The sequence below is a fragment of the Miscanthus floridulus genome, chromosome 7, assembly GCF_019320115.1.
Source record: "Miscanthus floridulus cultivar M001 chromosome 7, ASM1932011v1, whole genome shotgun sequence".
NCBI classification, from domain to species: Eukaryota; Viridiplantae; Streptophyta; class Magnoliopsida; order Poales; family Poaceae; genus Miscanthus; species Miscanthus floridulus.
In genome coordinates, this window is record NC_089586.1 from 108,962,778 (window position 1) to 108,977,558 (window position 14,781).

The 14,781-nt window shown below is 47.7% G+C and overlaps 1 protein-coding gene across 4 annotated transcripts; it reads left to right on the forward strand.

Annotated features, from left to right (window-relative positions):
• The first annotated feature begins 9,748 nt into the window (after positions 1 to 9,748).
• LOC136464206 (secretory carrier-associated membrane protein 5) lies at positions 9,749 to 14,542 on the forward strand. 4 transcript variants are annotated; one of them, XR_010761160.1, is made up of 13 exons: positions 9,749 to 9,955; positions 10,164 to 10,292; positions 10,405 to 10,467; positions 10,575 to 10,608; positions 10,725 to 10,847; positions 11,214 to 11,276; positions 11,464 to 11,557; positions 11,840 to 11,885; positions 11,989 to 12,056; positions 12,704 to 12,752; positions 12,930 to 12,995; positions 13,950 to 14,045; positions 14,387 to 14,542. XR_010761160.1 is itself a non-coding variant. In XM_066463166.1 (12 exons), the coding sequence occupies exons 1-12, from the start codon at positions 9,902 to 9,904 to the stop codon at positions 13,980 to 13,982; spliced, it is 822 nt and encodes a 273-aa protein (XP_066319263.1). In that variant the 5' UTR covers positions 9,749 to 9,901; the 3' UTR covers positions 13,983 to 14,217. The 4 variants fall into 4 exon arrangements, 1 of the variants encoding a protein (XP_066319263.1); XR_010761158.1 differs by lacking the exon at positions 14,387 to 14,542 and adding an exon at positions 14,223 to 14,380; XR_010761159.1 differs by lacking the exon at positions 14,387 to 14,542 and adding an exon at positions 14,232 to 14,367.
• The last annotated feature ends 239 nt before the right edge of the window (positions 14,543 to 14,781 follow it).

Below are 14,781 nucleotides of genomic sequence, written 5' to 3' on the forward strand. Positions count from 1 at the left end.
GAATTTTCAAAGTTGATCATCCAAATCTACAAAAATCATAGAAAAAGAAATATAAATCTTGCATCGGGGACCCTACAGAAAACATAAATCAACGTCAGCGAACAGGTCCTTCAGGCACTATTTAAATGAGTCTATGGTTTCACAGAAAGATCCCTCCCTTTCTTTAAATTTCAGCGTGAGGTCCTTCACGTGGTTAAAATAGAGGAGCACACCGGGCTTGCTGTTGCCAGCCGGAGAAAGCTCATCGACGGCGATGGGGTGGCGGCGGAGAATGTGTGGGCACGTGCGCACCGGTGCATGGCTTCAGCATGGCCCACGGTGGCCTATAGTGGTTCGGCCATGCACGCCGGCGACATGCAGCGGTGGCGGCGAACTGAGCAGGAAGGGGTGAGCTCAGGGGCTCGGCCGGATGGCTACGAAGAAGGGCCATGGCCGCGCGTGGGGCCTTGGCCACGACCGAACAGTCATGACAAGAACGCTCCTCTAGAGCATAGCATTGGCAACAGTAGGGGAATGATATCACCACTACAGCGCCGGAGTTGAACAAGTGACAGGAGAACAGAAACATCTTGGACTTAGAGATCTCCTTTGGCCATCTACTAGGAAGAAGCGAATGAGGGCAGTGCAGTGGAAGCCACGTCAGGCGAATGGGAGAGGGCGAGCGCACCGCGGTCATGGGAGCACCACCGGCGGCCATGGCCATAGCAGCAGCTCCGAGCGAGCTCAAAGCAAGAGAGACCGAGAGAGATAGAGCATGAAAGAGAGTGAGCGAGAGAAAGGTGCCGGTCTTAGTACTCATGCATAAGAGTGGGCGAGGTGGCAAGCGAGGGCAGCATAGAGGAGCCACACGGTGCGAGCAGTCGGCATGGTAGGCCACAGAAATCCAATTCAAAATTATGAAGGAGCAGCAATACTACCTCAAAACTACGCCTGAAATCTCAATCTTTGTCCCTTCATATCTCCTAAACCAGTTAGTTTTGGCATAAGCTGTAGTAATCAAAGTTGTAGACCTACACGACATCTCCAACTTTGCTTAAAGCATCAAAGTCTAATTCAGCCTGGTTGGAGGGATACAAGGCTCCAAAGCGGGGTACACGAAAACTAAAATCTCAGTTTCAGTCCATTAGGAACTTAGCCAAATTTTTAGCTCCAGAAACAGCAATACATTCATTTTTGGAGGCCATAATAGACTAATTTAGAGGCCAAACTAGCTCCTGATCCAAAAACAAAGTTTGTTCTACTCTACTTAAACTTCAACTTTTCTTTAAGGTGTAACTCCATGCAAGCACTATAAGCGATTGGTCAACACCGGTCAAAATAGCATCACGGTAACACTTAAATTAGAGTTTTTGACCGATTGAGGCATTTTCTTGACCTCTGCTCAACACGAACCCTTCATGACTTTTGTTATAGAGTTCAATTAGAGTCATTTGGGCAAGATAGCAAGGTTTGGTTGATGACCTATAATTCTGTTCACTTAATAAAGCAATCCAAGAAAGATTTTAACTTATCATTTCATGTGACTTCTTGATTCCAAACTTCATGAACTCTTCCACTGGTCAAGATGGATGCATGTTGATGTAATGTACATGAAATAAGCATGTTTAACATTACTCTAGCATAATCTTAACAAGGGTCCACATGTAAGCAAAAGTGTGTTGTCCAAGTTTAAGTTGGAGCTCACTCTTGTAGATTTGATCTTGACACCTTCATCACCACTTAACATGTCATGTTTGAGCTCAAACCCATTGCTCAACTAGTGAAAAACACCTGGGTGTTACATCCTCGATGAGGGAAGTCAGCTTGACCACCCTCTACTGGGCGGCCATGAGCTGAGCTATCACCTCCCCACGTAGACACGCCACCTCGACGAGGCGGTCCCAGGCTTCCTTCTATTGATGAAGGAACCGATATTCCCTCGGCTATGAGCTATAAGGGACTATAGGGAGACGATGGTTAGGATACAAAAAGTATATAGAGAAAGAAAAGGGTAAGAAGCAGGACCAAGCAACACCTGTCTAGAGGGAACAACAACATCAGCGCGGTCCAGGGCCTCGAGCACGGACATGATCCCTACATCGAGGCTCTCCCGCTCTATGCTCTCTGCGGTGTCATCAAGGGTAAAAAGCATCAATGCTAGATCCTATGGATCCATCCACTAGAGCAGGGGCTCACCTCGCACAGGCGAACCGCTGCCCACCAACATCAAGGTCAGGGATGACTCCCCGTCGGCCCCAAGCGTCGCCGGCCCCTCTCGCCATGACGTCCCCACCGGGACGCCCCCTCCAGCGATGGCATGGGTCACACTAATGCCTTAGGCGACGCTACGGTTGCATTCGGCTGTGACCCATCTATCACGACCACCACTACCTCCACCTGCGTCAGTGGGGTCACGACCGGCTGCGTCGCGCCCGCCACGGTCAGTGCCACGAATGCGGTCGGCAGCCCCATCTGCCTCGTCGTTGGCAGTGGTATCGCGACCATCACCGGTTGCTCCATGACCTCTAAAGGAGTCCCTTGAACGCCCATGTCCACCTATCCCGCCGAGGGCATAGGCACCACCATGGGTGGTTCCCGACTGGCCAGCAATGCGGTCACACTAGCACCGCTCCCGCTCAAAACATACATGACATCATCCTATGGCCGCCACCTTGATTGGAGGGTGATGCTCTTCTTCGACGCTGGTGCCAAAGGATTTCTATGCCTGCCGATGCTGCAAGGGACGAAAAACATAAGTCATGATGAAATCTGACTAAAACAGGAAAAATAGAGGAATTTATAACTCACCTCAGCGTCGTCGAGCGGCAGATGAGTTTGGGGGATAAACCCCCCGATCGTTGCTCCGCCTTGTCAGAACAGGGCTGTTTCAAGCCCGCCCCCTACTCCTGGGCAGAGGGGCTCACCCCTAGTAGCTCCTGGGGCACATTAGCGGGATGCCTCGCTCCCCTTGGCTCTTAGGGCACAACGGCGGAGCCGCCCGCCTTCGCTGGCACCTCGAGCGCGACGGCAGAGCCGCCCACCACTGTTGGCTCCTAGGGTGGGCCGACGGTGCGTCCCGCCTCTGCTGGCTCCCCAGATGTGCCCTCCTCTCCATGGAATAGGAAGGGTCCCAATGCCTACAAGGACGAACTGAAGCCTATTAGTACATCCTCGTTCTCTAGGTTGTCCCACTTGATATCATCGGCTACCATTTTCTCTTCCTCCATCACCTCATCGTCGTCACCATCGTCATCATCATCAACATCATTAGTGTCCTCCCCTCATTCCTACGCCCGCAGCTTCTGCTGCTTCTTCCTCATCTTGTCCTTCGCCTACCTCAGCCGCTCGCCCTCGATGTGATTCGCCACCCTCACAGCTAAATCCCTCGACAGTGGCACTGGGTGATCCATGAGGATGAGGTCCCTGGGCTGGTCTCGCCCTCTCAAAGTAAGTCTCACGGGATTGGGAAATCAATTGAAGAGAAGGCAAGAGAAAGGAAAACTTATGAAGACAACGTAGCCTGGCTTCAGCCACATCGGAGGATGTCCCGACACCAGGCAGACAAAGTTGAGGGTGGCACCCGCGTCATCCCGCAAAGGCTCCATCGTCTCCTTGATGCGTTGCATGATCTTAGAGTTGGGGAGTGTTCCCTCAACAAGCGTCATTCCGTCGAACGATGCCTCGGGCGCCATCGTGTATAGCGGGAGCGCACGCATCATCAATGGCACCACCGTCCTCGTGTGGTAAGCTCCGATGACGCTTGACCCTTTTAGGCCATTCTCCTTCAGGATGTGGATGGCGGCGATGTGGCCTCGGATCTTCTTCTTGTCCTTCTCTGGGACGCCCCACTTCCTCCACTGCTTCGGGGCCTCTTTGATCAGGCGCCCGGTGAACTCCGATAGAGGGGCGGCCGCATTGTTCTTGAGGTAGAACCACTATGAGTGCCACCCCTTGTTGGACGTCGAGAGCCGCATAGACGAGTACTCATCGACCCTGATTGTTCCAAAGTTGGATACCGATGCACCCCATCAGCATGTGCAGCTCCTGCCTATCGCCCTTCTCCCTCTTCTTCTAGAGGTTGACGGTGAAGAAATACCTCCACAAGTCGAAGTGGGGGCTGATCCCTAGGAATCCTTTGCACAACGCGATGAACGCCGCCATATCCTGGATCCCATTGGGATTGAGATGTTGTAGCTCAATCTTGTAGAAGTGCAGCAGCCCCCGGAGGAATTTGTGGGCGGGGGTCGCGAGCCCACGCTCATGGAAGTGGGCGAACGACACCACGTAGCCATCGAGCGGCGACAGCGAATCCTCGTCGTCGGACAACAACCACTCTGAAGGGTCGAGATGGCGACTAGAGGGGGATGAATAGTCATTTCTAAAACTTAATCGCATCGGCCAACCAAAACAAGTGCAGAATTAAAACTATCGGTCTAGCCAAGACTACACCCCTCTATCTATGTTCTCTAGCACCTTGCAAAGATCCTAATAAAGAAACAAAGGTGCTGGGCTAACTAGAGCTCACCTAACCAATTCTAGGAGCAAGGTCATACAAACCTATGCCACTAGTATTTCAAGCAATGAGGGAGCTCCTACACATGCTAGTAAGCAAAAGTATAAATCCAACTAAGCTCCCTAGCAATGCTCAATAACAAGGCAACCAATGTCAAATTAGAGAGCGCAAATACTTAGCTACATAAACTAAGCAAAGTGACTAACAAGGTTACACAAACTAAATTAGCCACACAAGGGAGCTACTTCTATGCTACACAAGCAAGAAGGTAACTAGTGAGCTACACAAGCTAACTAATTATAAGAGCAACTACACAAGCACAATGTGTATAAAAGTAATCACAAGCTTGTGTAAGGGGATTGCAAACCAATGGGAAGAACAAGGTTGACACGGTGATTTTCTCCCGAGGTTCACGTGCTTGCCAACACGCTACGTCCCCGTTGTGTCGACCGCTCACTTGGTGGTTCGGCGGCTAATTGGCATCACCCGCCAAGCCCGCATGTCGGGCACCACAAGAACCAACCGAAAAGTGAGGATAGCTCAATGACACGCTCAACTAGAGTTGCTCTTCGTGGCTCCCACAGGGCGAGCACAATGCCCCTCACAAAGCTCTTCTCCGGAGCACCGCACAAGCTTCTTGCGGGCTTTGATGGAGACCACAACCAAGTTGTCTAGGAGGTGGCAACCTCCAAGAGTAACAAGCACCACCGGCTTGTAACTCGATCATCTATTGCCACTCGATGCAATCTCACAATGCAACGTACTAGAATCACACTCACTCGCAATCGATTCGCACTCTTGCAAGCACAAGTGAGTTAGAGGGCATCCAAGCACTCCTATACAAGCCATATAGGCGTGAGGGTGCTAAGCAACCAGCCCAAGGCTGGCCACACACTCCTTTTATAGCCCCAAGAGCTAAAATAGCCGTTACCCCTTCACTGGGCAAAGCGCGTACTGACCGGACGCGTAGGTCATAACGACCGGATGCTGAAATCCAGTGTTCGGTCACTTCTAGACATGCTAAAAACATTGACCAAATGCTATGACCGGACTCGCAGGTGCTGATTGAACGCTGGACCCTAGCGTCCGATCGTTTTTCACGCCAGCGTTTGGTCACAGACCTTTCAGCGCTAAAACGGCTATAACTCTTAGCTCCGAACTCTGATTTCAATGATCTTGGACATTTTGGAAAGCTTACTCAGAGGGCTACACATCCCACATGCATACTTGATCCAAATCATAATGGATAAAAACAGTATTCTAATCCAAGGACCATCCTATAGTTTGGAGTACACCGAAAAACATTTTTCTCTTCTCTAAGTTGATTCATGACAACTCTAACTTCTTCTCCTATGCAAATGTGCCAACACCACCAAGTGTACACCACCATGTATATGTGTGTTAGCTTTTCACAAATATTTTCCAAAGGATTAGCCACTCAACTTGCCACGCCACTCGATCCTAGCGATGATGCAAAGTTAGATCACTTGAGTGGCACTAGATGACCGATATGCAAACAAGTTTGACCCTCTTGATAGTATGACCATCTATCCTAAACCCAGTCATCAACTTCTCTACACACCTATGACCGATAAAATGAAATGCCCTAGGTTATACCTTTGCCTTGCGTATTTCATTCCATCTCCTCAAATGTGCGATGCAACACATGCACCAACATGATCAACAATGATATGATCCACTTCATATCATCATGTAATCATATTGGTTTATTGATCTTGACTTCACTTGCTTTTCATTGTTACCTTCGTCCATCGGCGCCAAGTCTTGCTCAAGCTTCACTGCCACACGGTCCATCGCTCCAAAGCCTCTGACTTGCCCTTCACGCTTGCAATCGGTCCACTAAGCTAAGTCTTGTCTTGATCTTCTCCACCTTGGTCACATGACTCAATGTCATGCCTTATGTGCAATAAGCTCCTTCATCATCACATGTGTGAGCTTTGCACATCTCAAAACCATTTTCACCTTCACGGCATATGTTGCTCACACATATGTACTTGTGGACTAATCACCTATGTATCTCACATAAACACAATTAGTCCATCTAGGGTTGTCACTCAATTACCAAAACCACACAAGGACCTTTCACACTCCTCGCCCAAGGTCCACGCACGGAGAAGACTGTGATGGACGAGGTCCTCCATGCACTGAAAGGTGATGTCGGAACGGCACCACGGATCCATTGGAGGTGGGGACGGATGGACACGAGCTCAATGGCGGCGGAGATGCGGAGGTAGGAAACCTAAGCGTTGGTGGCGGCAGCGTGGCTGCAGAGGTAAGGATGTAGGCGTGCGTATGAAATATGGAGGGCTAACCCTTTGGTTTTATAGGGGCGACATGTACGAGGAAACCAACTACCCGCCTAGATCTCCGTGCCTACCACGACCTGTCACCATGTCTCGTCGCGGGGCGTGCGTAAACAACCTATGGTTGTCCCCTCGGAAAATGCGCCAAATGTTTTGCCTCGCTGAACGGGACACGACCCGTCATAGGTAGGAGGGATACAGAGCTGAAGACACTCCTACGGCCCGTCTAGGCCTAGGAGTTCGAAGATTGGCCCACCGACGGGTTTGACAACCGCTACGGGCACCTTTAGAGCGAGGGGTGGAAGGGGATGGGCCTGCTAGTGGCCAGTACCTAGGCGCACGAGCGCCACAGGCATCTCGACCCACGTTCGAGTCTCGGCCAGATACGATCCATGGTTTTTCCTTGAAGAAAGGCAGAGAGCCCTTGGGACCGGTCGAACAGACCCGAGAACTATATGGATTGACCACTGAGAATCTGGAGTCGGACACCAGCTGGTCCAAGCCGGACCCCCGTGAACGGTATGCTGGGGCCCCACTCGGACTAGCCCGTTAACAGCTCACCGAGCACCGTGATTCGTCCATAGAGGAAAATCATGGTACGACTCAGCCCTTCTGTTTTTATCAGAAACGCTTGAGGGAAGACGATCACAAAGATGAGTCGACCCTCGACTGGACCCCTGCTATGGGCAGGGGCTTGAGGAAAGTTGGACTCGCAAGAAGACCGAACGTGCGGTCGCAGAATGACAAACCCCCATAGGAGTTAGAATCAGGAAAGATCTTTTTTGACCTACCAAATCTCACGACTATACCCCCGAGGGGTCCGATTACGACGAAAGAGAATCGCCGTCCCCAGGACACGCCGTGGGTGACAAAAGAAGGCCGAGGCCCTAAGAGTCCTCCCGTTCAGAAAAGCCTCTGAAGGAGTATTCTACTCCTCCGTAGGCTCGGGGGCTACTGTCGGGGCCCAATACTATGGTACCCGAAGAGAAGGAGCTAATGGTCATCAATATTGATTCATCCGAGCAGTTAAGAGCGCGACTACAGCTCCAACCGATCCCCAGGTGTGCAGGCTCCGCCTCGCCCGACCCCTTAGGTGCGGGCTCCATCTCGCCCGATCCCAAGGCCGTAGGGGTCTCACCTAAGGTCGTGGGCTATGCTTCGCCCGACCCTATGGGGGCGGGCTCCGTCTCGTCCGACCCTAAGGACGTGGTTTTTGGGGACCCATACCGTCGTCAACCACTCCAGGTCCAAGCATATGGGTCTGGGTTAAAACTCTGACACCAGGGAAAGGACTGGCACGCTTCGATGTAACCCGTGGCCATGACGGGCCATACCTGAGGGTTCACATCAAGAACAGTGTCGGTCGTGCCGGTGCTGTTCTGCCTAACCATCGTACGAACGCTGACAGGCGCGTCAGTTCATCACGACGTCCGCTGGGACGGAATGGAACGCCATGACCGGCAGACGACGCCTACACATGACGTTAGTGACGAACAGGGCCGCGACGTGGAGCCGTCCCTGTTGACGTCTACAGGATCGACGGGATCCGCGTGAAGAAGAAGAAGGACCCGACGATCTTAGAAGCCTTCCTCTCTCTCGTTCTTCTCATTTTCCTCCGCTGTAACCCGTGTTTTCCCTTGACATATAAAAGGGAAAGCAGGGCGCCCCATGAAGGAGATCGACCTATCGAGATCTGATCCGATCGAGATCCGCACAAGAACACGACACGAACACACGGCTGAGTAGTGATAGCTCTCAGCACCCACTCACTTCTCCCACCAGAGACTTGGGATTATTTCCCTCTCTCGCCCGTTTGTAACACATACTATAAACTTTCAGTGCTAGTAATACGAGCAGCAGCGATGAACTGGACGTAGGGACTTTCTGTCTGAACCAATATAAACCTTGTGTCCTCTAAGCACATCATCCGAGCCAGATACGCAATACTAGAAATTTACTCGTCGGTGATAACTCGAAACACCGACACACGTGCACCTCTACCGATTTATCTACTATCGTGGACATATTCCTTGGTAGGCTGCTGGACGTATTTTGTCAGGTGGCACGGCCCCTGCTGGCCCCCTTGGTTCCACCACTACGCCGCCCAACCAACATGCATTGAGGCCGGTCTGCTGGCCAACACGCTACTGCCAGCAAGGCCCGTCCCTTGGCCAGCACCGTCAGTCCCCTAGGCTCTAGCCCTAGCATATGTGCTACTGCAAGGAAGAAGACCCTGGCAGGGTTCGGCGAGGGACGCACGCAGGCGCGGGAGAGGGAATGAGCGCGCGAGAGAGGCGCACGACTCGATAAGATAGAGAGCACGAGCGACTCGAAAAATATGGACAATGAGTTTGTTGGCATACCGAGTAGAGAAAAAGGAAAACAAGATACAGAGACTGATGGACTCTCTTTTTTTGCTACCGTAGCTAAAATAGCTTCACGAATGAGTTTAGAAAGAATGTTGGAGCTATTTTTAGCGGTATTTGCTAGAATTCCTAGTAGGGCGCTGCAAGAGCTCCTTTCTGAGTGGAAGCATACTTGCACAGCTCAGCCAGGCAGAGAAAACTGACAATTGAACAAGACCCACTATTGTACTTATCCAGGTCAAGGAAACTCTTGGATCCGCCACTAATTTCAAATTACTCATTTACTCTCTTCCTTTCAAAAAAAATTATGTCATGGGGAATCAAATAAATAATACTAAATTTGACTTTAAAAACTACTAATATTTATGTTATGTGACAAGTATCACTAATTTAATTACAAAATATTTTTATATTTATATTATAATAAATCTATTTGAAAACTACGGAAATGACGGTGAGGTGTCCTGTCCGGTTCTCGGGGCCTCCCCCGCCTGCCAGCGCGAAGTCTGAGAACTAACCGAAGAAAAAAAAGCAGAGAAAAGAGATGAGACCAACTTGAACCGGAAGCGACTTGGGTAGTCAGTCCACTCCACCACGCCCGACACGCCCACTCCTCCCACCGCTTCCCTCTCCAGGTCTCCCCGCGCCAACGACCACCGAGCACCGATCAGTTCGCTGCTCCGCCAGAAGCCGAGGCCGAGCTGTCCACGGCAGCGAGCATGCACCACGATCCCAACCCCTTCGACGAGGGCGCCGACGAGAACCCCTTCTCGGTAACCCCTGACCGCCTTCTTCTCTGCTCTGCTCTCTCTCCTCAGTCCTCCTCCAGTCCCCCCAACCAATCAACCAACCAATACACACATTCTGCGTGGATTTGGCTCTAGGGAGCCGGCAGATCTCGGATGAGAGAGAACTCACTTGGCTCCGGGGGCGTTAGGTTTCTGGAGCGTGCTAATGAGGTGCTGATTTGGTGCTGTGCAGAATGGAGGCGGAGGAGCGCGTGGCGGAGGCGTCAAGTCGCAGTACGGGTTCCGGCCGGCGGAGCCCGCGGGGTTCGGCGGCGGCGGAAGGGGCGATGCGACCGTCGACATCCCCCTCGACACCATGAACGTAAGCGAGGCTCCTGTTCCTTATCTTTACTACCTCGTTGCTTGCTTAGTGATCGAGGGAGCGACGGAGCGTGCGTGGTAAATTGGTAATGTGGCTCTGTTTTGTGATGAAGGATTCGAAGGGCAAGGCGAAGGAGCTGTCTCAGTGGGAGTCAGATCTCAGGAGGCGAGAGTCGGTATGCGTGCTTGCTTTGCTGTTCCCTTGGATTCTCGCTATTAATTAATTCATGCCATGGATGTTGACTGAATATTCTATTCTTTGGTGGAATTTTTGGGGGTCAAGGATATCAGGAGAAGGGAGGAAGCTCTCAAGAGCGGTATGCTTCCGCATTCTATGCAAATTGAACTTATCTAAATGGTTGTCTTTCATGTTATCATGGAACAATGAATATGGAGTCTTGTATTATTGGCTTATTGTATCCTGATGTTGTAGCTGGGGTGCCCATGGAGGACAAGAACTGGCCGCCTTTCTTCCCAATCATCCACCATGATATTGCCAATGAGATACCGGCAAACGCTCAGAAGTTGCAGTATCTTGCGTTTGCGAGCTGGCTTGGTATACATGCATTCCTGAATAGTTGGATTTCTATATTTAGCCCTTGTTTAGTTCGCGAAAAGTTTTTCCAAAAAGTGCTACAGTACCCGTCACATCGAATCTTACGGTACGTGCATGGAGCATTAAATGTAGACGAAAATAAAAACTAATTGCACAGTTTGGTTGGAAATTACGAGACGAACGTTTTGAGCCTAATTAGTCCATGATTGAACACTAATTGCCAAATAAAAACGAAATTGCTACAGTAGCCGAATTTCGCACTTTTCGCGAACTAAACGCGCGCTTAGTGTTTTCAGGAGTTTGCATTGTTGTACAGTTGTACTTACCATCTCATGGAGGATTTTTGTTTATTGCAATGATGTACAGGTATTGTGCTTTGTCTCTTCTGGAATTTTATTGCTGTCATAGTCTGTTGGATCAGAGGGGGAGGTAAGCTCAGTATTTCATTCATTGTAGCTAGTTTGTACCCTTCGTACCTGCTGTTTCTCCTCTCACCTCCGCATTTACTAGATTGTACTTGACCTGTAGTTTAAGTACAGGCAAGTGCTCATTTTATTGCACTGTTATGAATTTAGCTCATCAGATCTCTAAATCTTGAATATTTTTATGCTTGCAGATTCCAAACTATTTTTCCTGGCTACCATCTATGGTATGCTTGGCATCCCTTTGTCCTACTTGATGTGGTATAGACCTCTATACCGAGCAATGAGGTATATGGCTATTGCTTGATGCTTCGTGCCATAAATACTGATTAATATACACTAGTTCATAATGCTAACTTTATGTATTTCATTTCCTCTCAGCTGAGCATGCATAACATTTTAGTTAGGCGATAGAACATTACATTATTGATATTCTGATCCAACTGAAGTCAAGTAGGATACATGTTTTGCCAGATGTATTTAGCTTTAAATGACTTGATAGACCTTTGCTTTATGTTCTCTGGCACTACCAGCGGTTTTGTACTAATTCTCTGCCAACTTGTTTAACAGAACTGACAGTGCTTTCAGCTTTGGATGGTTTTTCCTTTGTTACCTGGTAATTTCTAGATCAAGACATGACTTCCGCATTCTTGACATTGAAATGCTATTTATGCTATAAACCTGGTTTAGTTACTTTGTGTATCTTTGGTTGTGCACAGCTCCACATTGCTTTTTGCATATTTGCTGCCATTGCTCCTCCAGTTGTATTCCGCGGAAAATCATTAACGTAAGCTTCCTTACAGATTGCATTGCACATTTTTTGAGTAAAGAAATTTCATCATCCACCATCCCCTGTATATAATCACCACAGTATTTGTGTATGCTCACTCGTACATAATACTCCCTCCGTTCCAAATTATAAGTCACTTTGACTTCTTTGGTTCATCCATTTTGCTATGTATCTAGGCATAATATTATATCTAGATGCATAACAAAATGGATGTATCCAAAAAATCAAAGCGACTTATAATTTGGAACGGAGGGAGTACCAATTAGCAGCACCTAGACAGCTGTGCTATTAAGTTTTGAGCTTCATTTCACTCTACTTTGAGGCCCTATTTGGCACAGCTTGTGATTTTACGAAATTTAGTTTTTTGGAATTTTTTTTGTCAAAAGCAATTTCATCTTATTCAGTTCATTCTTGGTTCTGTTTATTGGTAAGCTGCTACAAATCCTGCCACTTGGCATAGCTTCTCCTTAGTCTGTGAAAAAGCTGAGGGTTAAACTGTCCCAACTGCCAAACAGGGCGATGTCTATTATCTGCTTAATCTTTATTTACCTTTCTTAATGCTTACTATTCAGATGGATTATCTGTCTAAGGTTTTTGGTTTGTCTATCTTGCTCTTAAGAGAAATATACTTTGTTTGTCATCAGGGGTATACTGGCTGCAATTGACACCTTTTCTGATCATGCAATAGTTGGGGTGAGTACATCTAGAGACGTTTCTTTAATCCTTTTTCACCTCGTAGCTATAAAAACGAGCAACTGTACTTGTTTTCTTCAAGGAGCTTTATGCTCTTAGTCTGCAAAGGATTTTCATTACAATTTTAGAAGGTAAAAAGTACAAGAATCTGACATGTAAATCATTCTTCCCCTTCAGATCTTTTACTTTGTCGGATTTGCCTTGTTTTGCTTGGAGACACTTGTGAGCATATGGGTTCTCCAGGTATGTAGCCTATCCATTGTTCATGTTTGCCATTTTATTATATCCCTTCCCTCCTATGCATTTTCCTTTTATTTCTGAATTTTCATGGTATTAGGAAAATCCTTTATGTCCTAAACGCTAAACGGTAAACAATCGGTCACCTACCGTTTAGCCATTATTCGGGCAAAACGTCCCATTAAACGGGCTAAACGGCCAATTAAACGGGGTAAACGGGTGATTAAACGGAAACGGTGCACCACCGTGTAGCATTTACACGGTGTTTAAACGGCCTAAACAACCGTTTAGGCGAACAGTGGGTACATGGTATATTCACTGGTGACCATTTACAGTGATTTGTATGTGTTCTGTTTCTTGTTATGCCCATTTGGGATTAATATAGTTACGGATGGAACAACTGGAAATGTTTAAATTTTAAACACTTATTGCCTTCCAAATATCTTGCTGTTACCTGATAATCTTCTATAGAATAAGTATCTTTTTTTATTATCCGTGACTACAGTTATCTCCAGGCTTCTAGCTATCCAAATCTACGCATAATTCTCAAAAAAATGAAGTTCTCTTAAAATTAGAAAATTAGGGTCCAATACAGTTAAAATTTTCTAAATCTATGAATTTGTGAGTTTTTTTTTTTAAATTGCATTTGCAATTTTTTGGATGGTTCATAAGTTCCAATAACAGCTTTGTGTTTCCGTATCAGTGTGTCTATTTCTAGTCCTTATCTTTGCAGTTTCTATGTTTATTTGTCTTGTTTTAATAAAGGTCTGTACAAATGTACATAATTGAACACACGCATTCGTCGTAAAAAAATAAAGGTAGGTTGGGCAAGGATGTCACATCAGGAGTCAGTCATTGTGAACGATGTTGCCTTTTTGTTTAAATTGTCAACATGTTTTGAAGAACTTGGTTTGTGTGATACCAACACTGGTTTGATCTTATTTCGTTTGGTGCATGCAGAAAGTATACATGTACTTCAGAGGGCACAAGTAGGCTATGGAAGTACTTGCAATAGTCAACCATCTGGTTGCTCTGTGGTTTTGTGCATACACATAAGTAAGTACATGTCAGTCATTGTATGTTACGACAATGTATATTTTTACGTTTAAAATTTGTATGGTGGAGGGTATATACGATTATTTGTAGCTGTCTTTCTGGACTAATCTGTTTTAAACCCCGATTCTTTGCCCATATACAAATGGCGCTTTGTGTGCACTTCTGTTTGCTACCAAGGCTGCGCAGATAGATTGGTCTGCTGGTACCTGAAACAAGAGCCACCATCCTGGCCTCCTGGGATCTCATTTGTGTGTTCTGTGACGTTGAACGAATCTCCTGCGTCTTTCTTGGAGATTCATGCTCCTCAAAGTTTCTGACTCTGGTTTATTTGATATCATCAGCAAGGAGTATAGTGTGACTCCCCTTGTAATATTCTGGCTTCACAGTTTGTGCCAGTCAGCATGGATGAAACTGTTGCAACACAATCAGCATCCCTGTCCACAGTGGAGACACGATCATGTTACTTCTTTTATATATGGAGGGTGTTATGTGACGAACTGACAATGTAGCAAATATTGTTTCGGATCATTTATCCAAACGAATGTCATTTATAGGAGCCTGTAGAGGCACATGAATCGATTTAATGCAATTCCCTCGATGCATATACGACACACATGCTTTGGGGGTGGCATAGCATATTCGAAAGAAGGAAAAGAAAAAAGAAAAGAAAAAGAAATTCTCTCACAGGTCTGGGACGTCAGGTGATGTGGACGCTGCCAAAGTCCTGGCCGTCGAG

What these genes read in the sequence shown, in the direction of transcription:
- LOC136464206 (XM_066463166.1), top strand. Translation starts at nt 9,902, where the DNA reads ATGCACCACGATCCCAACCCCTTCGACGAGGGCGCCGACGAGAACCCC. An exon ending in CTGTTGGATCAGAGGGGGAG is followed by an intron (nt 11,277 to 11,463) that starts GTAAGCTCAGTA and finishes TTATGCTTGCAG; the next exon opens with ATTCCAAACTATTTTTCCTG. An exon ending in TTCCGCGGAAAATCATTAAC is followed by an intron (nt 12,057 to 12,703) that starts GTAAGCTTCCTT and finishes GTTTGTCATCAG; the next exon opens with GGGTATACTGGCTGCAATTG.